Source organism: Sporothrix brasiliensis (genome assembly GCF_000820605.1).
Source record: "Sporothrix brasiliensis 5110 chromosome Unknown Cont15, whole genome shotgun sequence".
NCBI lineage: Eukaryota > Fungi > Ascomycota > Sordariomycetes > Ophiostomatales > Ophiostomataceae > Sporothrix > Sporothrix brasiliensis.
This window is the reverse complement of record NW_024467134.1, coordinates 292,605-317,125: the sequence shown is the minus strand read 5'-3', so window position 1 is coordinate 317,125 and position 24,521 is coordinate 292,605. Positions and strand designations below refer to the sequence as shown.

The 24,521-nt window shown below is 56.7% G+C and overlaps 8 protein-coding genes across 8 annotated transcripts; 3 read left to right on the top strand and 5 right to left on the bottom strand.

Annotated features, from left to right (window-relative positions):
• Window positions 1–1,175: 1,175 nt before the first annotated feature.
• Window positions 1,176–2,864, top strand: SPBR_05815 (allantoate permease; the record flags this gene model as incomplete). Its single annotated transcript, XM_040764078.1, has 1 exon — window positions 1,176–2,864. The coding sequence occupies one exon, from the start codon at window positions 1,176–1,178 to the stop codon at window positions 2,862–2,864; it is 1,689 nt and encodes a 562-aa protein (XP_040621911.1).
• Window positions 2,865–3,110: 246 nt separating this feature from the next.
• On the bottom strand, window positions 3,111–5,480 carry SPBR_05660 (uncharacterized protein; the record flags this gene model as incomplete). Its single annotated transcript, XM_040763923.1, has 1 exon — window positions 3,111–5,480. One exon carries the CDS (start codon window positions 5,478–5,480, stop codon window positions 3,111–3,113), a length of 2,370 nt encoding a protein of 789 aa, XP_040621910.1.
• A 918-nt stretch (window positions 5,481–6,398) lies between these two features.
• Window positions 6,399–7,031, bottom strand: SPBR_06200 (uncharacterized protein; the record flags this gene model as incomplete). The annotated part of the gene is made up of 1 exon (XM_040764462.1): window positions 6,399–7,031. The coding sequence occupies one exon, from the start codon at window positions 7,029–7,031 to the stop codon at window positions 6,399–6,401; it is 633 nt and encodes a 210-aa protein (XP_040621909.1).
• Window positions 7,032–8,916: 1,885 nt separating this feature from the next.
• SPBR_05730 (ATP-dependent RNA helicase DDX6/DHH1) lies at window positions 8,917–10,874 on the bottom strand (the record flags this gene model as incomplete). Its single annotated transcript, XM_040763993.1, has 3 exons — window positions 8,917–10,590; window positions 10,655–10,727; window positions 10,831–10,874. The coding sequence occupies 3 exons, from the start codon at window positions 10,872–10,874 to the stop codon at window positions 8,917–8,919; spliced, it is 1,791 nt and encodes a 596-aa protein (XP_040621908.1).
• A 1,095-nt stretch (window positions 10,875–11,969) lies between these two features.
• SPBR_06079 (hsp40 co-chaperone) lies at window positions 11,970–12,965 on the top strand (the record flags this gene model as incomplete). Its single annotated transcript, XM_040764341.1, has 1 exon — window positions 11,970–12,965. The coding sequence occupies one exon, from the start codon at window positions 11,970–11,972 to the stop codon at window positions 12,963–12,965; it is 996 nt and encodes a 331-aa protein (XP_040621907.1).
• Window positions 12,966–13,284: 319 nt separating this feature from the next.
• On the bottom strand, window positions 13,285–14,397 carry SPBR_06031 (arginase; the record flags this gene model as incomplete). The annotated part of the gene is made up of 2 exons (XM_040764293.1): window positions 13,285–14,187; window positions 14,296–14,397. The coding sequence occupies 2 exons, from the start codon at window positions 14,395–14,397 to the stop codon at window positions 13,285–13,287; spliced, it is 1,005 nt and encodes a 334-aa protein (XP_040621906.1).
• Window positions 14,398–18,569: 4,172 nt separating this feature from the next.
• On the top strand, window positions 18,570–19,160 carry SPBR_06211 (uncharacterized protein; the record flags this gene model as incomplete). The annotated part of the gene is made up of 1 exon (XM_040764473.1): window positions 18,570–19,160. One exon carries the CDS (start codon window positions 18,570–18,572, stop codon window positions 19,158–19,160), a length of 591 nt encoding a protein of 196 aa, XP_040621905.1.
• A 436-nt stretch (window positions 19,161–19,596) lies between these two features.
• SPBR_06033 (uncharacterized protein) lies at window positions 19,597–20,703 on the bottom strand (the record flags this gene model as incomplete). The annotated part of the gene is made up of 1 exon (XM_040764295.1): window positions 19,597–20,703. One exon carries the CDS (start codon window positions 20,701–20,703, stop codon window positions 19,597–19,599), a length of 1,107 nt encoding a protein of 368 aa, XP_040621904.1.
• Between the last annotated feature and the right edge of the window lie 3,818 nt (window positions 20,704–24,521).

The following is a 24,521-nucleotide window of genomic DNA, read 5'->3' as shown; positions in this document are numbered from 1 at the left end:
GGAGTGTTTGTTCGATTATTTCTACTTGACAGTGAATTGGCTGTCCAAAGGTGGAAGTTTACATACCCCCAACCAGCTTCACTTGCCTTCGTCCATATCTCGAGTTCCTCGCTGCTTAAGCGTTTTGCCGGCTAGGCCGTGGTGGGTGTGGCGCACGTTCCATAGTTGCAACGGTGGCGGCCGACTGAATCACTGCAACCAACCTTAACCAACTTAAACAACTTCAACTACGAGCCTTTCAAGTACACTCTGACGGCACCTGACCAAGTTAGAGTACGACATATTCCATAGAGGTGCTTGTAACTGTCCCGGTCAATGGCACCCTCCTTTTTGTTTATCTCCCTCTTTGACCATTCTTCTCCCCATCGTTTGACAACACCCTCTTGTATCAAAATGTGGACGCTGTCAAAAAACATTTGAATTGCAACGTTAAAGTTTTCTTTTTTTTTTTTTTTTTTTTTTTTTTTTTTTTTTTCGCCTTGCATGTATTCATGGTTGTTTGTTGTGCTTTGATTTAAGTTGGTCTACTCCGCCATGTTAATGCCGAGGCAGACTCCATGTTAAGATAACTTACCCCAGCTGGATGTCGTGGTTCCCAGTGAGTGGAGAGTGAGAAGCCTAGTGCCCGCCTCTCTAGTCCCGCATCTTTGTCTTTCTCACTCATCTTTCTCCGCGCCATAAATCGTACGGCAAGCGATCTATTCCCCAGACGCCTCCCAATCCCACGAAACCAAGCCGCAGCCCACACCATCTCGGACTGCATTGTCCCACGGAGGACGGAAGATCTTTTGGAGAATGTTGTATTTTCTTACTGTCGATGGATGGCCTGCGACCTAGCTTTGACGCCGCAAGAGTGAGCCGTTGAGGTTGTCTCGTTGTTTCCGGTTATCATCTTGTCCATCATTGGGGCGAACGTGCCATTCGTAGCGCGTACGACCAAATGCCTACAAATTAAAGACTATTCCATTGAATCTGGTCTTAATTTTTACTTTTGTGTTTTCCTCGTGTCGATCTTTCTACTGTCTTCCCTTCCTTTCCCCTTCATCTCGTCTTGTCTGTTTCCACGTCTTCGTTTTGTGGACATCATCCGCTTTCGTCATCAGACATCCCTTACTCATCCACTCGCAGCAACACCCTTCCTTACGTCCCAACTCACACTACCACCTCCTCCTGCCATGGCCGAGGCTCAGCAAAAGCCCGGCATCGAAGCCGTGGAGAACACCACACAGCCAGCGACCAGTACAACGGCGCCCACCAACCAGCTCGGCATCGAGCCCGCCCCGCCCCTCGATTCGCAGGGCCCGCACAGGCGTGATGCTGCCGGCGAGCTGCTCCGCAAGATTGGTGAGGCTAGCGGCGGTGAGCGCGTGATTGTGTCGCCTGCCGACAACAAGCGCATCCTGCGCAAGATTGACTTGGTCATCTTGCCCATCATCCTGATCGTTTATTTTCTGCAGGCCCTCGACAAGGCCACGCTGTCGTACGCCTCCGTCTTTGGTCTGATTACGGACACCAACCTTGTGGGCACGCAGTACTCGTGGCTCGGCTCGATTGTGTACTTGGCGCAGCTGGTGGCCCAGCCGGCCGTGGCTTGGCTGCTGGTCACGGTGCCCGTGGGCAAGCTCATCTCGACAGCCGTGCTGCTGTGGGGCGCCACGCTGGCCGCGATGACGGCGGCGCACAACTTCCAGGGCCTCATTGCGTCGCGGTTCTTTCTCGGCCTGTTCGAGGCCTGCGTAGCGCCCTGCTTTATTGCCGTGACGCAAATGTGGTGGCGCCGGCGCGAGCAGACGGTGCGCGTCAGCTACTGGTACGCCATGAACGGCATCACCAACATGTTTGGCTCGCTCATCACCTACGGCCTGGGCCACATCCACTCGCAGGTGCTGCACTCGTACCAGATCATCTTTCTGTTCTTTGGTGTCATCACCGTGGCCTTTTCTCTGGTCATGTACATCTTTATGCCGGACTCGCCCGTCGAGGCCAAGTTTTTAGACGACGCCGACAAGGTCATGGCCGTCGAGCGCCTCCGGCTGAACCAGATGGGTGTGCTGTCGCGCGAGTGGCGCTGGGACCACGTGCGCGAGGCGCTGGTGGACGTTAAGACGTGGTGCTGGACCGCCCTGATTTTTTCCATTAGCATTCCCTCGGGCGGCATCTCCACGTTTGGCCCGCTCATTGTCAAGTCGTTCGGCTTTGACTCGTTTGACACCATCCTGTTCAACATCCCCTTTGGCTTTGTCCAGCTCGTCGCGACTGTCGGCGGTGCGGTTCTGGCCACCTACATCCGCAAAAAGGGCCCCGTCCTCATCCTGCTGTGCCTCCCGCCCATCGCCGGCTGTGCTGTCCTCATGGCCGTGCCGCACGATCTGGAGCACCGTGCCGCTCTGCTCGTGGGCTACTATCTGATCTCCGTCTACCCAGGCATCACGCCCATTATCTATTCGTGGTCCGCCCAAAACACGGCCGGCGACACCAAGCGCAAGTGCACGACGGCCATCTTCACGATTGGCCAGTGCGTCGGCAATGTCGTGGGCCCGCAGCTGTACCAGACGACCGAGGCGCCGCTCTATAAGCGCGGCCTGCGCAGCAACCTGGCGCTGTACGTGGTGCTGATTGTGCTCACGCTGGTGACGATGGGGTACCTGCGGATCCTCAACACCTTGCACGCGGCGCGGCGCGTGGCGGAGGGCAAGAGCGCGACGATTATGGACGTGTCGCTGTTCTCGGCGGAAGACGCGGACCGAATGATGCAGGAGATGGTGACGCAGGGCGAGACGGGCGAGACCGGTGCGCCGACGGGCGACCGGGCGTTTGAGGACCTGACGGACCTGCAGAACAATGAATTTGTGTTTGTGTATTAGGCGACAGCCGGGATGGTTGCGTATGCGGGAAGGGGACAGACAGGAGCAGGTAGCGTATAGCATGCAGATATCCCAATTCGATACGGAAGAGAGCAAATAATGAATTTTGACAAAAGAAAGTATGCAAAAGAGTGACAAGTTGGCAAGTAAGACAAGAAAGGCAAGAAAGGCAAGAAAGGCAAGAAATGGCAGGACATGACGCAAAATACACCGTACACCGTACACATGCAAACAAGGAACGCATCGTTACATATCCTCTGCATCTTCTTCATCCAAGAAGCCCAGGCCACTGTCGTATCGCCGCCGCTTCTTGGTCGACCGAGGCGCTGCTTCCGTAGATGGAGGCGTAGACAAGGTGCCTTGCGACTCCGACGCACCTGTCGACGCCTCAGTCGACACAACGCTTGTGCTCCGGCGACCAAACAGCCGCCGTCCCAGGGACATTCTCTGTTCCTTCTTGTTCGCGTTCACGGCACTACTGCTGTTGTGGTCCTCGGGCGCATCCAGCAGCGCCTGCAGGGTGGCCACGGCCGCCTTCGCCGCGGCGGCGCGCTGCGTCTCGGCCGCCAGTCGCTCGGCCAGCGCCGCATTGTCTTCCCTCAGCTGCCGCGCCGACTCGTGGCCGCGCCGCTGGGCGGCCCGCAGGGCGGCGTCGCGCTCGCCAATCTCGCCGCGGAGCTCGTGGACGCGGGCGTCGCGGAGGGCCAGGGCCTGGCCGTGGGTGGCGGCGGCGCGGCGGGCCTTGGCCACGTGTGCTTGGGCGGCGGCCATGTCCTTCTTGGCGTCCGCCGCCTCGGCGGTGGCCCGCTGCGCATCCTGCTCCAACCGGCCAACCAGCGCCTCGAGCTCCGCCACGTCGCGTGCGTAGCTGGCGAGGGCGCCCTTGAAGCGGTCGGCGGCGACGTTGAGGTCGGCAATGGTCGCCTCGTGGGCGGCAATGGTCGCGTCCTTTGCCACGAGATCGGCGGCCATGCCGTCCATGGCCTGCACGCGCGCGCCCAGCTGCTGCCGCAGGCTCCCCTCGAGGGCATGGTACTCGTCAATCTGGGCATCGGCGGCCTGGACCTGCTGAGCGAGGGCGCGCAGACGGCTCAGCAGCAAATCGAGGACGGCGGCGGCGGGCGCGGCGAGAGGCAGTTCAATCTCACCGGGGGTGAGGTACTCGAGCTCGAGGCGGGCGGCACGGAAGGCGGCGGCGAGGCGGGCGACAATGTCGGAAGCGTCACGGGCGGCGCCAGAGTCCGTCTCATCTTCCTGTGGAGACAGCTCCTCCAATGCCTTGGACAGGACCTCGAGAGCGGCCGTCTTGTCGGCGAGGGCGCGCACGAGGTCGGTGACCAGGCCGCGAAGGTGTTGTGTTTCGGGGTCTGGCAGTGCCGCCTGGACATCCATGTCGACCATGTGAGATGCCGGTGGTGGCTGGGGTGGCGAAGACACGGGAGACGCGGAGATGCGGCGAGTTGAAAAGAGGTGCATATGCGGCGTGACGGGCGTTGTCGGCGTCGTGGGTGCAGTGGGCATCCCCACTTCGGCATCGTCTGCCCATACAATGGGACTCGTTGCCGGTGGCGTGGGAAACGACTGCGCAAACGACATGGCCTGCTGGCTGTCGTCCTTGTTGGCGTCGGCACTCGGCTGCTGGCGGCGTGGCCGGCTCGGTGTGCTGCACTGCAGCTCGGCCATGGTGTCGTCGCCAAAGAGATCGGCACCGTCGACGTCGATAATGTGGGGGGTGTTGGGGTGGTCCACATCGGCCATGGCCTCGGTCATGTCGTCGTCGGCGTCGTCGTCAAAGCCATACCCGTTGTCGACGTAGCTGTTGCCATTGGCGTAGTCGATGCTGAGGGTTGACGCAAACGGGTCGCGGGCGGCCATGGTCCAGTTGTGCGTGCGGTCGTGGCTGTCCATGGCCTGGGGCTGGCGCTGCTGCTCACTGGCCAACTGCCGGCGGAGCATGCCGACCTCCCGCTGCAGGGCCATGACGCGGTCGTTGTCCTGGAACACGGTGTCGTCACCAGCGTTGCCCTCCAGACGCTCAATCAGCTCGTCCTTCTCTGCCACCGCCTTGCGCAGCCGCTCGAGCTCGCGCTCGGCCTCGGCAGCCCTCTTCTTCTTTGCCTCCGCCTTTTCGGCGTACACTTTGTTCATCTCCTCGCTCAGGCCGTTCCGCCGCAGACGACGCTGGACGCGGCCGCCGAGGACCTGCCGCAGAGGCAGGAACGTGACATCGCCGCTGACGGGAAGGCCTGTCTCTAGAGAGGTGCGACGGATGAAGGGTGTCAAGCCGGTGGAACAGCTGCAGCCGGACGGCGACGACGCAGGAGTGTCTGTGCTGTCCGATGCTACCAGCCTCGGCCCTGGGTCAGAGAAACGGACGCGTTTGGACTTTGCAGTGCCGTCGCGTTTCCTCGACTGCGGGATGCGACGACGAGACGGCGTCTTTGTCTGCCTGGAGGACGGCGTGGAAGGGCCAGAATCAGCCGATGATGGAGAGGCCGTGGACACGGATGGCGTCAATGGAGGTGTCGGCATATCAGCTGGGGCACCATGATGCGCGGCCGACAGCGAGGAGGTGCTGCGACGCGTCCGGCGGAGGGCAATGGGAAGGTCAGTCATGATGAAGGAAAGGAGGAAGACACGGCGATGATGGGTTGGTGAGAAGGTGGCCACCAAGAGAAAAGGGGATAATTAGGCTGCAATTGAAGGAAGGAAGAGAAAAGAGAAAAGAGGAAAGAGGAAGGAGCGAGGAGCGAGGAAGTGCGCGGAAGGAGCAAAGAAGAAAGACGCGTTTATGTAGTGACACAAACATTGAGAGAGAGAGATTGACAACAAAAGAAAAGACACAAAAGAGAGAAAGGATAGAGAGACAAGAGCAGAGGACGAGATCTGGAGACAATAAACAAAGTAAACAAACCCGTCATACGAGAGGGTCCCGAAACGGGCCCCGGAGCCGCGAAGAGGTCCACCTCCAGACGCGCCTTTGCACGACCTCGTTTCTCTGTCCCGCAGACGAGAGGCTCTCGCTTGTCGCCTTGCGAGTCCTTGTAAGTGGATCGCGTGTTTGAGTTTGCCAAGTGGTTTCTCTCTCGCCGCCGTCTGCGGTGTTCGCTCGTGTTAGTTGAAGTGCTGTTTACTTTTGCCCAATCGAGGTTAGCGCGTTCTGCATCAGCGCTGACTTTAGAGGGTTACAGCGGGGCGCGGTGCCTTCAGGCCTGTCGAGCCCTATGCACAGGCGCCACTTGGCGCCCATATGTGCCGCCACCGTCGTCATCTTTTTCTGGCATTCTCAACCAGTCGTTGTCCACCATGCAGGGTTTGATGGGAAGCGGTGCCAAAACAGTGTTGATTGTGGTTTTGTGTCTATCTGTTGTCAAACGTGCATCCACCGGATCTTGGGTATTCATCTACATACGCGTCCATTTCCTGCTGCGATCATCACTGCCGTTGCTAACAAACGTCCTCTTGTCAGTTGTGCTCCCACTGCGCCCACTGCTCAGAATCCCTCCCACTGCTCCCCGTGGTCGCCGCTACCGCTTACTGCGACGACTCAAAGTAGTTGATGCCCACCACCGCGCCCAGCCCCAGCTTCGTCTCCAGGTCGCCCACAACGAACCGCATCCGCCCCAAGCGCGTCACGGCCGGGCCCTCTGCAGCCCAGCCCATCTTGGCGCGGATGGCGGCGTCGTCCAGGCCCTCGGGCTGCTTGTAGAGCAAAAAGATGTAGCGGTGGGCGGCGCTCGGCGACGGCGGGCCGGGCTTGATGTAGTGGAGGGTGGGCGGCGTGGACGATGTGAGGGGGCGCCAGGCGGCGTCGCCGGTGGTGTTGTCGATGGTCAGATCCGCCTGGACGCCGTGCAGAATGGGGCCCAAGAAGGGAAACGACGGGAACGGCGCGTCCGGGTCGAGGGAGATGGCCAGGTACTTTGTGTCGGGCGCCGCGGTGGCCGCAGCGGCCGCCGCCAGCGCGAGCGCTGGCTCCGGCGTGGCCTGCACAGGCGTCACGTGCGTGCCGGCATTGGTCGCGTCGACCACCACGGGGGCGGCGCCGTCGGCCTGGCTGCCAAAGGTCAGCCGCAGAGTGGCGGACGAGCCTGTGGCGTTGTCCTTGTCCTTCTTTTCAAAGACGGCGAACGCCGTTTTGACGGCTTGCGAGAAACGGTCGGCCATGCTGGGTGTAGATGCGGGTGGCGCTGTGATAACGATGGAAAATGGAAAGGAAAGAAATGTAGGGCAAAACTCTAACAGAAGAATGTGAAACTGGACGAGAGCCAATGCCATATATATCATCGCTATATTACGGTGGTTCCACGGAGCCACTGCTGTCGCTTCTTTCCTTTTGCGGCAAAGAGCTGCTTGGAGCGAAACTCCGGGCGGAGATCTGACCATCCACGTCCCTAGGGCCCCGCACGCTTAGCTGTCCGCTTCGGCACCGGCCTCTACAAAAAAGTCCGGTCGTCAAAACACAGTCAGCTTACGGGGTATGAATGCACCATCACCACCACAACTACGACTGCCACACCTCACCCTTACATACGGCTGCACCAGCATCACCGCACCACGTCCACAAGTACACACGGTCCATCATATCCGCCTCATACTACGCGTACATTGGTCGGGGGGGGGGGGGGGGGGGGGGGGGACGTCGTCGGGTACGACGTGATGGGCGGCGTGGCCGAGTGGTAGTCGAATACCCAAGTGGCCGTTGTGCACGCCGGTACAGCCATGGCCCATGCCGCCGTGCGAGCGAGAAGGGCTGTGTAGGCTCGCATTGTAGTTGTGAGCAATGGCGATGTGAACTCAGGTCGTAGATGTGTGTTTGCGACCTGCGTAAAGCCAATCGGGGAAATCAGTGCAAATCAAGTCGGACACTCGGACACACTGACAAGTGACGTCTTTGTCGTAGTTGTACGCATATCGTTCCAAGAGCCAATGCACAGTCCAGCCAAATCCGCAGAGTGAGAGAAAGAATAGTGGTTTGTATTGTCTGGTGCGTTCGTTGCGCAACACCTCCTGGAATCTCTATTCTAGTCGTTTGCAAGAGAGCTTTCCTGTCAAGAAAAGCCGTGTCTCAAGCACTCTCAAGCATTTTTAGTAATTTTCTTTTTGTTTTTGGTTGCGTTTTCCTCCTCTTTTTCGTCTTTTCGTCTTTTCGTCTTTTCGTCGTCTCGTCGTCCCCTGTGTTGGTGGAAGCGGCACCCGCAGGACATCGCTTCAACACGCAACACTTGCTTGTCGGTCCCTCGACATCACCGCCAACAAAGTCGCATACCACCGTCCATCTTTCCTCGCCACTTCGACCGCGTTCCGTCCCAGCTCCAACCATCCCCGTCCCGTTTCGTCTTCCTCTCCCGACTGCTTTGCCCTGTCGGGCAAGGACAAGAATGCAATGCGCAACAAACAGGACAACGTAGCATAAAACACAGTCAGAAATGCCGAGTCCTTTTTTCTCCCAACGCCGAGAACATTTGGTCTGTCTCCTCAACATCACCTCCAGACAGGCGGGACACCAAATGTCCTATTTCGTCCGTCCCAATGAAGCCATCCTCCTCCCAACCGACAAAATCCTTCGTCCGACCATACCCTCGTATCCACAGGCACCCCTTTCCGTGAAACGCCCAAATCGCATGCCTGGTATCTCCTGAATAAAACAGAGACGGAAACGGCAGAACAGACAAGAGAAAAAAAAAGGAGCAACTAAGAGTAGAAAGAAAAGGGGGAGATGGACGACAAAATAAAACGACGGCTGATACAGCAATAGATGGCTCTTACAAACATCATCATGACAAAAGGAAGACAACAGGGAAAAAAAGAGTAGACAAATGAATGTTGCTGCCGTTACGTGCGCTGAAAGCACCCGTTTGTTCGCCGTCGGGATAAAAGAAAGAAACAGAAAAAGAACTGACGTCTCGAAAGAAGTCTGCAGCGACAGAGAAAGTCGAGGAGAAAGATGAACAATGCCGAGATAGTCGTAACATGGGAGAGAATATATACAGTCGAAAGAAAGTCGTGTCGGAGAAGAAAGGGAAATAAAGCACAAGATGTTCGGAGCACATTACTGCTGGGCAGACGGTGTGTTGTTGCCCTGGACCTGGACCTGAACCTGACCCTGACCCTGACCGCCACGGCCACGACCGCCGCCGTTCTGGTGCTGGTTGTTCCTGTTGCCGCCGCCGCCCTGGTAACCGTTGTTACGGCCACGGCCGCCGCCGCGGAACCCGGAAGACTGGCCCCGGTTGTTGTTGTTGTTGTTGTAGTTGCCACGTCCACCACCACCGTTGGCGTTGCCGCCATCACGCGACTGCCAACCACCATGTGCTTGCGGCAGGGACGGCTGAACCTGGCCCCTATGCTGCTGCTGCTGCAGCTGCTGCAGCTGTCCCTGGTATTGTTGCTGTTGCTGCTGCTGCGGTTGCTGCGGCACCACTGGGAAGGGGTTGTGTTGCTGGAAGAGAGGGCCGGCCGGGGCGGACTGGTTGCCATTGCTTTGCTGCTGCTGCTGCTGCTGCTGGTGAGGTGGCACATTGTGCGGTGACGGCTTGGCCAGCGTGGCAATGGGCCGCGGGATGCTCTCGGGGCTGTCGTAGACGTACAGGCTCTTGTCGATGGTCGCGGGGATCGCCTGGATTTCCGTGCCGAGGTCGCGCTCAATGTTGTACAGGTTCAGCCGGTCTTCCCAGTTGATCAGGTTGATGGCAAGACCCAGGTGGCCGTACCGGCCCGAACGACCGATGCGGTGCAAGTACGTCTCGGCGTTCTTGGGGAAGTCAAAGTTGATGACGACGTTGACGGCCTGGATGTCGATGCCGCGCGTCAGCAGATCCGAGCACACCAGGTTGCGGCACACGCCGTTGCGGAAGTCGTGGAACACGCGGTTGCGCGCCTGCTGCGCCATCTTGGCGTGCGAGTAGAAGCACGAGTAGCCGAGCTCCGTGATCTTCTTGGCGAGCAGCTCGACGCGGTTGGTCGAGTTGCAAAAGATGATGGACTGGTTGATCTGCAGCTTGGAGAAGAGCGTGTTGAGGCAGTGCACCTTTTGGCGCTCCTCCACGAACGCGTAGTACTGCGTGATGCCGCGCAGCGTCAGCTCGTCCATCAGGTTGATTTCGTACGGCGAGCTCATGTTCTTGTCGGAAAAGTCCTTGACGGACAGCGGGAACGTGGCGGAGAAGAGCATGACCTGGCGGTCCTTGGGGTGGAACTGCAGCAGCTGCTCGATGACGGGGGTGAACTCGGCGGACAGCAGCTTGTCGGCCTCGTCCATGATGAACATGGGGCACTCGCTCAGATCGGCGACCCCCTTGCTAGCGAGATCCAGAATGCGACCGGGCGTGCCGACCACGATATGGACGGCCTCCTGCAGACGCACAATGTCGTCTCTCAGGCCAGTACCACCCGTTGTGACCATAACATTGAGGTTGAGGTGCTTGCCGAGCGTTTTGCACACCTGCGAGGTCTGCATGGCGAGCTCGCGCGTGGGCACGAGGATAAGGCATTGGATTTTGGAGATTTTCGGGTTGATCTTTTCGAGCGCGGGGATGACAAAGGCCGCCGTCTTGCCGGTGCCGTTCTTTGCACGGGCGAGGATGTCGCGGCCGGTCAGGGCGACAGGGATGCTCTCTTCCTGGATAGGGGATGGCTTTTCGAAGCCCGCCTCGAAAATGCCCATGAGCAGGTTGCGTTTGAGGTTGAACTCCTCGAACTCGAGGCCCTTTGTATTTGTAACATCCTGGTGGAGGGTTAGCCGTGGCCTTGCGGTCAGCAGCCGGTCTTGTTGCGGAATAGACACTCACTTCAGTCTGCTGTCTGTTGTCCCGCTGCGGCAGTTTCAGAGACTTCTTCCAATCGTCTTGCGGCGCGCCATCGCTGCGGGACGGAGAAGGAAGTTAGCATGGGCGACTTTGGGATCAGGGAGGGGCATGGAGAAGCAGAAAACAGCAAGGCTGTCCATGCCTGCTGGGGTACGCACGTTAACGTGGCCGACTTTAACTTTTCAACGAGCCCGTCGGCCATTGTAGCTACCTGGTGTACAGGTGAAAGTGGAGGTAAGGGTTGCGTGGGAGAGAAGATCTCGTGGGGAATCGCTCAAGACAGAGGGAGAGAGCCTTTGTCGAGCGTTCGTCTGCAGTGTGTGTGGTTTTAAGGAAATTGTCGTCGATGCAAGTCAAGAGTCGTCTTGCCTGCAGGATCGTTTGTTGCGACTGGGCGTCGAGGTAGTCGTCAAGGCGAGATGATTATCGTAGATATCGGCTGGACTGAGGTGTCGGCCCAGTAATAGACGTCGAGGCCCCGTGAGTTGGGTCTGTTTATTTGTAACTTTGTAGATTTTCTGGCTGATTCTTTCAGCTCTTTGGTACTAAGGGAGGCCGCTGTCGAGGCAGGCAGTCGCTGTTCGTCTGGTAGGCCAAGACTAAAGTCAAGAGACCTGTCGATCACGTCGATGAGAGTCGATTTAGATAGAGGTAAGAGGCACCGTAGGGTTCGCTGCGAGTCGGCAGAGGTGAGAGGTTGCAAGGAACGGGAGGGGTATCGCGAGGCTTTTTGAGGATACAGCGGCAAGCGTCCGAGGTGGAATGTCGAGAGTAGGGAAGCGAGTAAAGCTAAGAGAGCACAGATGTAGGACGAAACATAAACGTAGTTCAGTTGAGATCGATTTCAGTCCAAAGGCGAAATCACAATGGTGGTTTTTGAGGCTGTGGTTGTAGTGAGTAGAGGGTGGAGGTTGTGTGATTGTGTTTTTTTTTGTTTGCTAAACGGGAAGGCTTTCCATGGCGGGAAAAACAGGTCAAAAGACGATCTTCGGGTGCTGAGAAGCGGTGGGCGGGCGACGTTGCACGTGAATTGTGGAGATACTGGCCTTGGTGGAAGGTGCGAAGACGCAAAGCCGGGCGAGGCTAGTCGCACTTGCCCTCCAGCGCCCAAGCTCCCACACTGGATTTCCGGCTGGTGGTGGCAAGGGCAATGACGGGTGGACGAGGGCCCACACGTGCGCACTATGGGATTGCCAACTCCGCACTTCTCATACGATTGAGACGTGAACGAACATCGACGTTAGCTTTTGGAGCCTTTGTTTGCATCTCAAATTCGAATCGCTCGACATACTACAACATGGGCGCCTGTCCCTACTGTTGCAATGCCCGGGCTGCCTTGACGCGGGCCCCGCGGCGGACGACTGTGGCGCCACTCGCAAGGCTATCGAGACCTTTATCACGACCCGTCTCCGGACGGCCCAGTGTTCGGCCAGACGCTCGACCCATACAGCGGACAACGTCCACGCGCGCCTATGCCACGGCGATCCATGACGACGGGTTTCTGCACAGCGACGATGGTCATGCTCACGGCCGACACCGACCTCGGGAACACGGGTCCGACGGTCGCGGAGAGATGGCCCACCACACGTGGCCCGCGTCGCCCAACCCGACGCCGTACGAGATCTTTGGCCAGCACAAGACGGCCGCGTACCAAAAGAAGCGCTTCTATGCCCTCGCCAAGCAGTACCATCCGGACATGCACCACGGCACGCCGGCCCACGTAAAGGGGCTGTCGCCGGCGGTGCGGCTCGAGCGGTACCGGCTGATTGTGGCGGCCAACGACATTCTGAGCCACGCGGGGCGGCGGCGGATGTACGACCTGTACGGCCAGGGGTGGGCGTCCCCGGGGGACCAAGGCAAAATGAAGGCGGGCGGTGAGTACGACCACACGTGGCGGCAGCGCAAGGGCAGCGCGGCGTACAATGCGACGTGGGAGGACTGGGAGCGGTGGCGACAGGAGAACGGGGCGGGGCCGTCGGGGGATGCGGCGGGGGCCAAGCAGACGGAGCAGTTCATGTCCAACGGCGGGTTTGCCGTGGTTGTGCTTGTTCTCGTGTTTCTGGGCGGCTATGGCCAGATGACGCGAGCGAGCAGCCACGGGGCCAGCATTCTGGCGAGGCGGGACGAGCACGACGCGGCGATCTCGTCGACGCTCCAAAGCCAGCAAGCCGCGATTGCGCCGCTGAGCCGCGCCGGGCGGGTGGACAGCTTCCTAGAGCGACGGGAGGGCTGGGGCACGTACGAGACAGCGGGGCTGCTGGCACAGTCGGATGCGCGACGCCGCGGCAGTTGAGGCGGTTGAGGCGGTTAAGGCGGTTGAGGCGGCTGCACATCGTAGACCACGGCACAGCACATACGTAAACGAGCATGTATGCTCAAGTATGCTCAACCCACTGTACATTAGCATTCATACAACGGCGTTCGGTTTTGAAGTCATTCTTGTCGACATTATGTAGCACAAACGAATGTTGGTTACGCTTTCAGAATTCATGTATCCTTTCTAATATCTTATGTGTCATTAACCCATGTCCCATTCCATGTCTAGGTTGTCATTACCGTTCCCGTTCTTGCTTCTTGTTCACTTCACGTTCGTTCCTCTTTCACCTCCCAAATCATAACAGGCTCTCGCCCAGGGCGCACCGCACCAGCGAACACCCCGCACGCACCGTCTCGTGCGCACCCATATCCTGCTCCGGTGCCAGACTCGGGTTCACCTCGACGAGGTCCATGGCAATTAGCTGGCCCGTCTCGTGGACGCTCTCGCAGATGAAGTCGCCTTCGCGCAGCGTCAGGCCGCCGCGCACGGGCGTGCCCGTCGAGGGCGCCCACATGGGATCGAGCGCGTCGACGTCAAAGGACAGGTGGATGGGCGTGTCGGAGCCAATGTGGGCGAGGGCCATCTCCATGACGCGGCCGATGCCGTGCTTGTCAATGTCGAACATGCTAAAGGCCTTGATGCCGTGCTCGCGCAGGATCCGCTTCTCGCCGGCGTCGACGTCGCGGAGGCCAATGTACACGAGCTTCGTGACGCTGAGGCGGTGCTCCGGGCGCAGCCAGCCAAAGTAGTCCTTGTTTGCGTCCGAGGCGATGCCGGTCAGGAACGCCACGGGCATGCCGTGGATGTTGCCGCTGCCGCTGGTCTCGGGGGTGTTGATGTCGGCGTGTGCGTCGACCCAGATGACGGCCATCTCGCCGCGCGGGCCCAGACGCTCGCGCGTCGCCTTGGCGGTGCCGGCAATGGTGCCGATGGCGATGCTGTGGTCGCCGCCCAGCGTCAGGGTGAGGCGGCCCTCGCGCGACTGGGCGTAGACCTGCTCGGCGATGCGCTCGGTGACGGCAGAGACGGCGCGCGGGTTCTTCATGCCGCGGTAGTCGGCGTCATTGGCAGGCACCAAGTCGGTGTAGAGGTGGACCTTGTCGTCGCCGTGCAGGGTGTAGCCGAGCTCGTCGCGCAGCTGGGTGAGCAGGCCGGACTCGATGAGGGCCGAGGGAGCAGCGTCGACGCCGGGTTTGCACTGGAACGGTCAGAGGGAGGGTCGAAAATGTACAAAAATGTACAAAAATATACAATATTGGAAAAAAAAAGTAATAATAAATTAAAAAAGGGAGAGCGAAGAACATACCTGTCCACCAGAAAAGCCGACAGCCACGACGCCCAGGTCGGACTGGTGGTCGAGGAACTTTGACGTCACCATGGAGGTTGTCATCTTTCCGTTGGTTGCCATTTTTGAGCGGCGAGAGGGAGAGCAAAGGTAGATTGAAAAAAGAAGAAAATCAGATTTGTAAAAGATGTGAAGACGGGCAACGACGTTTGTTTTCTCTCAATCCGAGATTCTCAGTAAGTGTGGTCTGTCGTTGTCCCAATCCGGTAGCTGCGTGACGTAGGGCAGGGGCGATCGGAAGAATGTGAGAAGTGGGGGGTGACAGAGCTTCGAGGCAACAAAGGTAGGAGCAGCTCGGGGAAAGAGGAAAGAGCGTTGGAGGTAAATCTAGTTAAAGATTGTAGATTGATAGCAAACGTAGCTTCTAACAAAAAGAAAGACACATGGGTTGCCCATTTATATACACGTTTGTCCTGTTTCCATTTCCCCTTTGCCCTGTTGTCGTGGTCTCTGCCTCGGGGGGCTGTCCTGCTGACCCTTTTTTCTTTTTCCTTTTTCTTTATCTCACCCTTCAGCTCCATTGATAAGATTGGAAACGCCAAAGAAGAATGGAAGAAAACGAACGGAAGACGAGCCAAAGGAACAAAATGTCTCGTAAGAAAGTGCTGGACGGCCCCGCCAATTAGGTAAAAGAGACTGGAAAAAGAGGCGGCAAAGGGGCGTCGACCAGAGGTTGAGCTTGGATGAGACGAAGCGAGCTATACCCCTAAGTGCAGGTGTGCCGACGCAGACAAGAAGGGGCGCATTTTGGCTCACCCAAGGTGCCCCAAAGCACCACAAAACAGCCGACGCGGCCGACAAGGCTAGACCCCTAAGTGAAGGTATGCCGACAGATGAGCTGCGAGGCTATACCCCTAAGTGAAGGTGCAAGCAGCAGGGCCCACGGGGCATAACGATGTGCATGATTTTCTCTGACTGCTCTACATGCTTTGTGTGCAACGTGCGTTTTGCGTAGCTTTTCTTTTTGTGCTTTCTGATGTGACTTTGTAGGCTGGTTCTGACGAACGGCGTTCACTGAGGCCGCTTACCGTCGGGTAGGGAGGGGTCAGGCGGTGTTCATGCTGTCGAGGGGGTCACGTGCAATATATTCAAAGCCCGCCCCTGTGAAGCCTACGCCACTCTCTGCCGCCGCTAATGCTCTCTCCGCAAAGTCCCGTGGCCTGGCTTTACGTAAATCGACGAAAACCAAGGATAAGCCTCGATGTGCACGAAACAAAGACAAACGACATGCCGTCTTTTATCATGAGGAGGTCGAGTGATAACACGATAAGAGGATATGAGAAGAGCCGCTTGTGGCTGTGTCTCTTTTATGACTTCTTTTCACATTGACAATAGAATAGTTGACAACTGTTATCGGGCACGAGGGACAACTCGAAGCTGTTATCTGGATGGAGGACAGTGGGTGCTGCACTCAATACGTCCGTCGTGAGGCTGTCCAAGTCTTGTGGCATGGAGGTTCAGGCGATTGGCCGTGTAGTCTGACAGTCATTAAAGGTATATAATGTTTTGGTCTCTTCTTTCCTCAGCACTCCGTATTTGCTCACATGGGTCGTATAAAACGAGAGCAACAAGGACGTGATGTGAAGGACCAAGACTACGAATAGACGTCGTCTCAAATCGCATCAGCTCCCGAGTTGATAAGACACTAAGAGTAAGAAAAGGCAAGAACCACAGAGCAAAATATAAAGTAAACAAATTCCTAACAACTCTTCGCTTCGATCAAGGGACTTGCCGGTTATGAGCCCAGCGCGCTTCCGCTGTCACTTTCATTTTTCATTTTTCTGTTTCTTTCTTTTTCTAGTTGTGTTCAGCAGTGGCAGAGCGAGCATCCAACTCGGTGCAACAGCCATCGCTATGCACGCTTGGGCAAACAGCAAACACGGCAGAAGCTCAAGTTAAAGCCACGTCCACTGCAGGCTCACCTCAACCTTCCACAGTCTGCATGTCTCTTGACGTGTTGAGGTCTGAGTAAGAAAACGAGTGTACGCGGACACGACAGGCACAGTCGCACAGCAGGCAGCTGATACGAACAAACGAAAGGCAGCACGACATATGCACAGGACACAACCTCGGGGACGCCGTTTTGGCCAAGCGGTGAAGAATCCGCGAGAAAGAGAAGGAAAGGTCAAAACTCGGCTGCATATTGCAGCTGAGCAGGGACTTTTGCAGAGACGCGCCATGCAGGGCCGGGACAGCACAACGACCTGTGACTCGGTGGCCCGGTGGCCAGCAAATGAGAGACAACTGGCGTGCACTTCATCACTTGTTGATCATGACTCGCCGGGCGTTTTCTGCTCGTTTTGTGCATTGCCATGATGGCGAGTACAGCAAGACTCCGTAGGTCAACAACCGGACGCAAAAGAACAAAAGAACCAGTAAAACCAGTAAAGAAGGGAGAATGAAAAACCATAAATAAAAATAAAACATGGCAAAGAAGAGAGAACAAGAAAGATCGGCTGCAAATACGAGGACGGCGACAAGGCATAACGTGGACATCAGCGGTAAAAGTCTTGGCTGACGATATGGACAGAGTTCGATGGGTCAAATGGGGTCCAACCAACGGAGCGATTGTGGTTTCGGGGGCAATGCTGAGGCTGTGGGTCAGCGGGCTGCGCGAATGAAACGAACAGAGAGAATGGCCCTGTATTTACGACCGCAGTGCAGTGAGATGTTGGAGCAAGGAGTACGGAGTATGGAGTACTTCCGTCGCAGTCGTATTTTGATGTCATTGGGTTTTCGTTGGCCAGCGTGATAGCCTATCAGCTTTGCATGTCTGTCTGCGCATCGCGAGACGCGATGATCGAGGTTGGAATACGAGAAACGAGAGATTGGTGTGCGGAATACAGAGTACAGGTACAACACTGGCGAGCACGGGAACCGGTGATGTGAAACTACAACATACAACATATGACATCTCGGGACGATGGACGTGTGTCGATGGAGCACGCCGTAGGCACGCAAACGAGGCAAGAGGCAGCCAATGTTGGGCAGCAAGTACTACGGTGCAAGTCTTTCCTGCACGCGTGGATCGTAGTTGCCGTCTGTGGCTTTACCTGTTGCACGGCAGGCAGGCAGCTTCGCGGGAAGGAGCGACCGCGTGTCTGCCGAGGACAACCTGACGACCAAACGACCAAACGACCGGCACACAAAAAGGGACGAATGACCAAAATAGAAACAAATCGCCAGAAAAGTCAGTCGCTGGGACGGTGCTTGCCTTGGGTTGGTTGTGGGGCAAAACGATCGACATGATGCTAGGGCGATCGGCAGGCCTCACTAAGGGACGGCAGACGGAGTACTCTCGTCCATTGATAGAGAGACAATGGTGGACGAGTCGGAGTCGGATTAGGTCAAAGACATCCGGCGGCAGAGGTGAAGGAGACCAACACGAGAACGAAAACAGGGAACAAGCTGTCAAGTTGTCAGCAGGAACAAAAACGAACAAAATATCGTGTCCGTCCGCGTGATGGGGCAGAACGCGGACTGGCAGCTGTCCAAAAATAGGGCAGCGTAACGAAGCATCGGGACGTTGGTTTTGCGAGCTGAGTTTGAGGGAGAGACCAAGGGAGGAAGGGAGGGAAAGAAGGGAAAAGGGAGAGAAGAAGAGGCAAAAAGAAGAGTAAAAAGCAAAGGTAAGACACGAGGCTGTCAAAAGCCGAGATCCACGATCCACGACTGCAGTGATTGGTTTCGTGGTATTGGTATTGGTATTCCGCACCTTGGCTGCCACCCTTTTTGTTTTCTTTTTCTTTTTCTTTTCCTGTCTTCATGTCTTGGACAATAAAGGAATACGAGACATCCGCAACTTCGTGGTGAGAACCAAAACCGGGTTTCAAGCCTTTCCGTACCTTTTCTTACCCGCGCTTTAACCCTTTTCGTTTTTCGTATTCTTTATTCCGTCTTTTACTACCCTTAGCCCGTCCTTTTAACGTTGCGGCCGTATAAGCTCATTCTCCAAAGGCGTACCCGCCCCTTCACTACGTCACGTCTGCCACGCCACCCACAGACGGCTGCTCTTTACGTTCCCTTGCACTTTATATCCGCATTGTTCTCGCCTTGATTCACATATTTATACCACGTGTCTCTCCCTTCCTTTTGTCCAAAACAACGACAGCAGCATCAACAAGAACAAAGAAAGTACTGCAACCGTTTACTCTCCGGCGCGACTCTACCAACTCATTCTTCTGTTCACGTCAGTCATCATCTCCGCCGTTCCCAACCCTCTTCTCTCCCACAAAATGGTCCGCTCAAGTCCCCGTGCCCTCGTCGGCCTCTTGGCTGCCTCGGCCGCCGCCACCGTCTCGGCCGCGCCCACCGTGGCCGCTCGTGGCGACGCCCCGGCCTGCGCCCCCCCGCCGGCGGGCACCAAGTATGCGTGGTCCATTGGCGAGTTTGTCTTCAACACGTCCATCACCTTCAGCACGCCCGCCCACCAGATCGACGGCGGCGTCGTGCAGTTCAACCTGACCAACCCGGCGCTGGCGTACCCGGCCGTCTGCGCGGCCTACTCGTCGCAGCTGTCCGAGTTTTTTTACGGCAACATTGTCTACAACTGCACCACCGAGAACCCGGACACGGCCACGGCGTTTACGTTCAACGCGCCCACGGGGCAGCTCAACGTCAACCAGTCGTGGCTGTGCATCGACACGGACAACGGCCCGTACCCGGCGACGTTTGCGTACGGGGCCAGCGTGGACCTGACGCCGGCGTGCACGAGCTCGATCTACCAGAACCCCGACTGGCATATGGGCGAAATCTACAGCAGCAACACGACGACGTGCGTGCAAAAGGACGTGACGTTGACGCCGCATCCGCAGGCCGAGGCGTAAAACGACGCGTACTGACGCCGATGCGTTTGTTGTCTGTTTTCTGTTGTCTGTTGTCTGTTGTCTGTTGTCTGTTGTCTGTTGTCTGTTGTCTGTTGTCTGTTGTCTGTTGTCTGTTTGTCTGTTTTTCTTTTCTCTTCTGTTGGGATGTTCTTTCTTTTTCTTGTTCTGTTTCTTTCTTTTTTCTTTTTTCTCCGCGTCCTCCGGTAGACGACGCGTTTGAGACCACGGCACACGAATATTGCATAGTTTGGGATTCTGGTCTCTGGTTTTGGTTTCCTTTTGGTCCTTTCATGTGTACCATATTAACTAGATTTCATTCTTATCAAAAGAACACGCGTGATGGACGTGAAAATTCTTGTATACAAAACAAATAAATGCAAGTGGATATCAATACGACAAGCGCGTCGCTATACTTCTCTCCGCAACCTCTTTTTTTTCACCTCGACTCCCCTCGCAGCCGCGTCTCGGCAAAGTCGTCCGACGCCGCCGTCATGGACCGCCGGCCGCTCCCGCTGTCAAAGACCACCGCATCCTCGTCGTCTTTCAGGTTCAGCCCGCTCTGGCTCTCGTTGTCGTTGATGGTCGGCAGGTCGTGCAGCGGGTAGGCGCCTTTGCGGACGCTGCTGCGCGCGCGGCTCGTGCTGCTGCTGCCGCCGCCGCCGCCGCTGACGCCGCCGCTCCCGCTCATCTTGGTCGCCGGCCGCCCCGTCAGGGCGCGGATCAGGGGCCGCAGGGTGGCGATGCTGGCGCAGAGGATGCCGCAGTTGAGCTCGATGGTGGTCCACCAGGAGGTCGGGGCGTTGTCCCAGGTGCCGTCGGTGGAGTTGAGGGCGGCGTGCAGGGTGAAGAGGCGGACCATGGAGATGATGCAGGTGAAGAAGCCGAGGCAGAAGAGCGACATGACGAGCGCCTTTTGGCGCAGGGGCAGCCGCAGCTGGCGGACGGCGGGGATGGGCACGAGGAAGAGCACAAAGTCGGTGACAATGTTCATGATGGACGTGAGGTACCACACGACGAGGCTCTCGATGCAGGTGGCGGCCATGGACGGCACAAAGAGGGACACGGGGATGCAGGCAAAGGCGACGAGGAACTCCTGCGTGACGCCCCAGGCGAGCAAAAAGAGGATGAGCCAGAAGCAGACGGCGCGCGTGTGGCCGTAGAGCGCGTCGCGGAAGATGCGGCGGTACTGCAGCAGGAAGGCGACCTTTGTGCAGATCTGCGACAGGTTGTACAGCACCTCGCCGGCGAAGAGCGCCTTGAGCTGCACCATGGTCGTCGCCGCGTCGGTGACGAGCCAGGCGTGCCGCCCGAGCCCGTGCTGCGCCTGCACGATGGTGGACACCGTCACGCCCAGCGCCAGCACGGCCGCCACCACCATGGTGTAGTCGTCGAGGCCCGGGGCGCGCACGATGGCGTGGCGCGTGTACATGCGCAGCATCACGACAAGGGACGAGGCGATGCTGAAGGCGACGGCCGTGCCGATGAGGATGGGCACGCGCGTCTCGGCGTCGAGGGCCGGGTTCTCTCCGGGGATGTGAGACATGGCAGACAAGATGCTGGTCGGGGGTCAGGCGGAGTGGATGTGGCGTCGTCTTGTCGTGGGTCCGTAGTGCTACTGTGTTGCCCTTTCAACAAACAGTGGACGGTTGGATCGTGTTGAGATGGGCGTCATCAGTTGCTACGAGGCAGCCAAGGAATGGTGATGGTGAGAGATGGCCGATGATAGATGGCAGACGTGGATATCAGTCTCCACTCGACGGCCAGCGTCCCATCCGGGATCTGAAGTATCTTTATATCTGTATGCGGGCGATCTGCAACGGCCACTGGAGAGAGCCACTGGTCGAGGACGAACGGTTGTGTCGTGTGTGTTGTGTGACTGGCGTCTGGTGTTGTCCGGGATGGCAAGGACCTCTGTGCGCGAGGGTGAAGGAGAAGGAGAGTTGGATACGAGTAAATAGAAAAAACAACGAAAAAGAAGGGGGAAGAAGCAAGGTTGAAAAAAAGGTAGTGTACATGGACACTCGGACGAAACAAATTACAAAGTCAAGAAGTCAAGAATTCAAAATCAAGAAACCAAGTAATCAAAAGGCAAGAAAGCACATAGTCAAACCCTACAAACGGACGACGACATACGTGCCAAGGAAACACACAGACGTCGCCGCGTTTTGGCCCTTCACCGGGCGTGCACCTTTCTCACTTGGTTTCGCCCAAAGGCGCCTTGTGCTTGGCCTAGCAGCGGTAGCCTTGTCGTCTTTTGTCGTTCATCGCCAACTGAACAAGTCGTGTGGCTGCGTCGTATATCGTACAATGGCATTCTCCGTACCGGTCTGGGTCTGGCGTTTCCGGGACAAGCATCTGGGGATGTGGGTCAAGAGTCCCCTGTTCTCACGCTTCCCCAGTCCACAAGCCACGAGCATGTCCACCAACCACCATCTCGTCTCGCTTGGACGAACGCGTTTCCATCTCTTCCCTCACGGAGTAATTGCTTTGTGAGTACGGACGACGTCCAGGACGAGGATAGGCTTGTCTGTTGGAGCCCAGGCTGGGGACCCTGGGTTGATGTTGCCATTTGTGTACGAAGTCCGCCGCAGAGACGGGAAAACAAGTGCTCTCTGTCAGGAGTGCGCGGTAATACATTCTCTCTTGCGAATATCAAACGGATGGCCGTCGGCCGTGACGGGACGGGAAGAGATGCAGGAAGGCGGCGAGGGAAGAGGAGAGAGAAAGGGCAGGCCTGTAGGAGCGTGTCTGTCATCCTAGTCGTCAATCGATTAATTCGTACCTTCGGCACGTCTTGCCTCACTGCATCGTCGACATACAACATACATGACACAATGTCAGTGATTCCACGTCTGTGTGTCCACCATCGCTCAGGACTTGCGGAAATCATTGCTTTGCGGGGAAGGCGTTGCGTCGGGAGGTTGATACTACACAGTAGGGCAGGCAAGGAGGCCTGTACATGAAGAGTGTTCGTCCGCCCGCTCGGGCCTCCTGACAGACGCGGGACTCCACCTCCACTGTTTCGTCACAATGTCACATCCTTTCCCTGCCGGTGCAAAGGTGGCAGTTTGTGTATGGAGTCAACGTGCAAAGTAAAGACAAGTGTGCAGGGTACAGCTGCAGAGAGCCGAGTTGGGAATACTAAATCGTGGCCGAACTCGTAAATGTATGGTCGTTGACATTAATCGTGACAAGGCACGCCTGTGCGGGCGAACTGGTCGAGTGGAGAGCGTCACATTGTCTTTGAGCACAGCGTCAGCCATTCTGTCCGAATCGTTTCTTTGGCAATAAAATTCTGACGGAGAAGTCGGAGAACGACGACAGAGACGCGAGAGAAGAGAAGAGAAGAGAGAAGAGAGGGATGCGCCAAGGCTGCGAACGGACAGCGGCTGCAGACGGTGCAGACGGTTCAGAATGCAGACGAGACGGGCAGAGTACGAGTGGATGGGCTGTGCTCTGTCCAGCGACCACCAGCCGCAGGAGTTCCCAATGCGAGACAAGAGGAGGCGATGAGGACATTTCGTTCTGCCACGTCAAATGGGTCGCAGTACAACAGACGCAGTACAACATAGAGTGTACCAAAGAGTACGACGACGACGACGACGACGACGACATGCACTGGACCCTCGACCGTCTCACACATCTCTCGCGTTTCTCACGCCTCACATCTCTCCCGTGCTCATCTTTCGCCATCCGTGCTGATCCGTCAGAAACCTGACTCGAGGAATGCACATCCGGGCCTTTGCCGTTGTTTTCGTCGCTTGCGTCTCGCTATTCGGACAGAGGACAGAGACATTGTCGGTTTCAGACCGAGACTCTGTGTGAGAGGCCCCATGTTTGGATTGAATCTGTTGAACAAAGCCAACTGGAGGAAAATCATCAACAATCGGCTCGAGAAGCCTTTGGAGACGCACGAAGCGCCGCTGCACTGACTGCCCTGTGGACACATCGTTGCTCGACTCCTGACGTGCTGTTCATCGTGGAGCAGATCTCGCGTCCCCTTTCCTTTCTGTCCTTTTTCATCATTCTCACTTGTCACTCTCACACTGTCATATTTCATTTTCAGTTCGTCAGTCTCCACAATCCCCACAACCCAGTTCCCCAGATTGTAATCCGATGCTTGGAAACAGCAGAAGCAACACACAGGCAGTGAAAAGCAACGAGAGAAGAAGAAGCCATCTCTGCAGCCTATGCACCACTGCCACAAGCCACGTGTTTCAAAATGAACTCGTCGTACCTGTACAATGTACAGAATCGGCGTACAAGCAACAACCCAATCGGAGAAATAGTTGAATGGAAGCACAGAGACGGAAACGTCGAAAGAGCTCTCGACAAGGTTGCATCTGTATCCCTCCCCCAGAACAGACGGAGACCGGAGACAGAGGCTTCCAGGACCCTTCATGTCGTCTCGCCGACGGGGATGCAAAAGAAAGATGGGGCTGCATCTAAGCAGAATCAGCAACTGCCGTCAATCGTCACGGCCGCAGTTGTGTTCAGTGCCGTCTCTGATCCCTCGCTCAGCGTTTCTTTCTGGCCCGTCCTGTCAACCTAGCGTTGCACCCGTTGCCGTGCCTTGAATTGTGGTCCTTTTTTATTGTCTCCTTTCTCACAGCGACGGCTTTGTCCCGGTTGGATGGGACAAGCGGAGTTGTATTTCTTATTTCTTATTTATTTTCTTGTTTTTATTTGTAAAGTCGTTAGTTCTCTCTTTCAATTCCCCACGGCAAGAAAGCCACCGTCAAACTGCTCCTGTCGGCGGCATTCTTCCGCCAAGGCATTTTTGCAGCACTCTCTCCGTCAAACATGTTGGCCACATCTCTCCTCGTCTACTCTTTCCACGTCGCCTTGTTGTCAACAGACTGTGGACGGCCGGGGAGGCCAGCTTAGGGGGAAAGGGGCTGCCCATTGCCTGCCCATCGTCCAACTCGATCCACTCCCGGTGAAGAAACGCCAAGCCTCCAAGCCTTTTGCACATCTTTCTGTCTGTGCTCTTTTGCCTCCTCTTTTTATGTCTTGGCAGGCCAGAGAGAAGGCAAAGTGATACTTCGTGCAAGTTGGACATGACGAACTCCACGGGCCTTTCCATATTGATCGTAGCGCAAAGTGGTAAACCTGGGGAAACCTGTTGATTCATTCGATTGACTGTATTCCGTACCAGGAACATGTTTTCCGAGGCGACGACCACTTTGCGTTACCACTGTAGGACAAGTGTGTCTGATTGTAGACGCAGCTCCATATCGCATGAACTAAGTTCCAGGCAAAAGGTCACGATACAAGTCGTAAATTAGCAAGAAATGGAAAAGTCTAGAAGAAAATAACGTAGGAATCAAGCTTTCAGTGAGTTGCCTAGTTCCCAGCCGG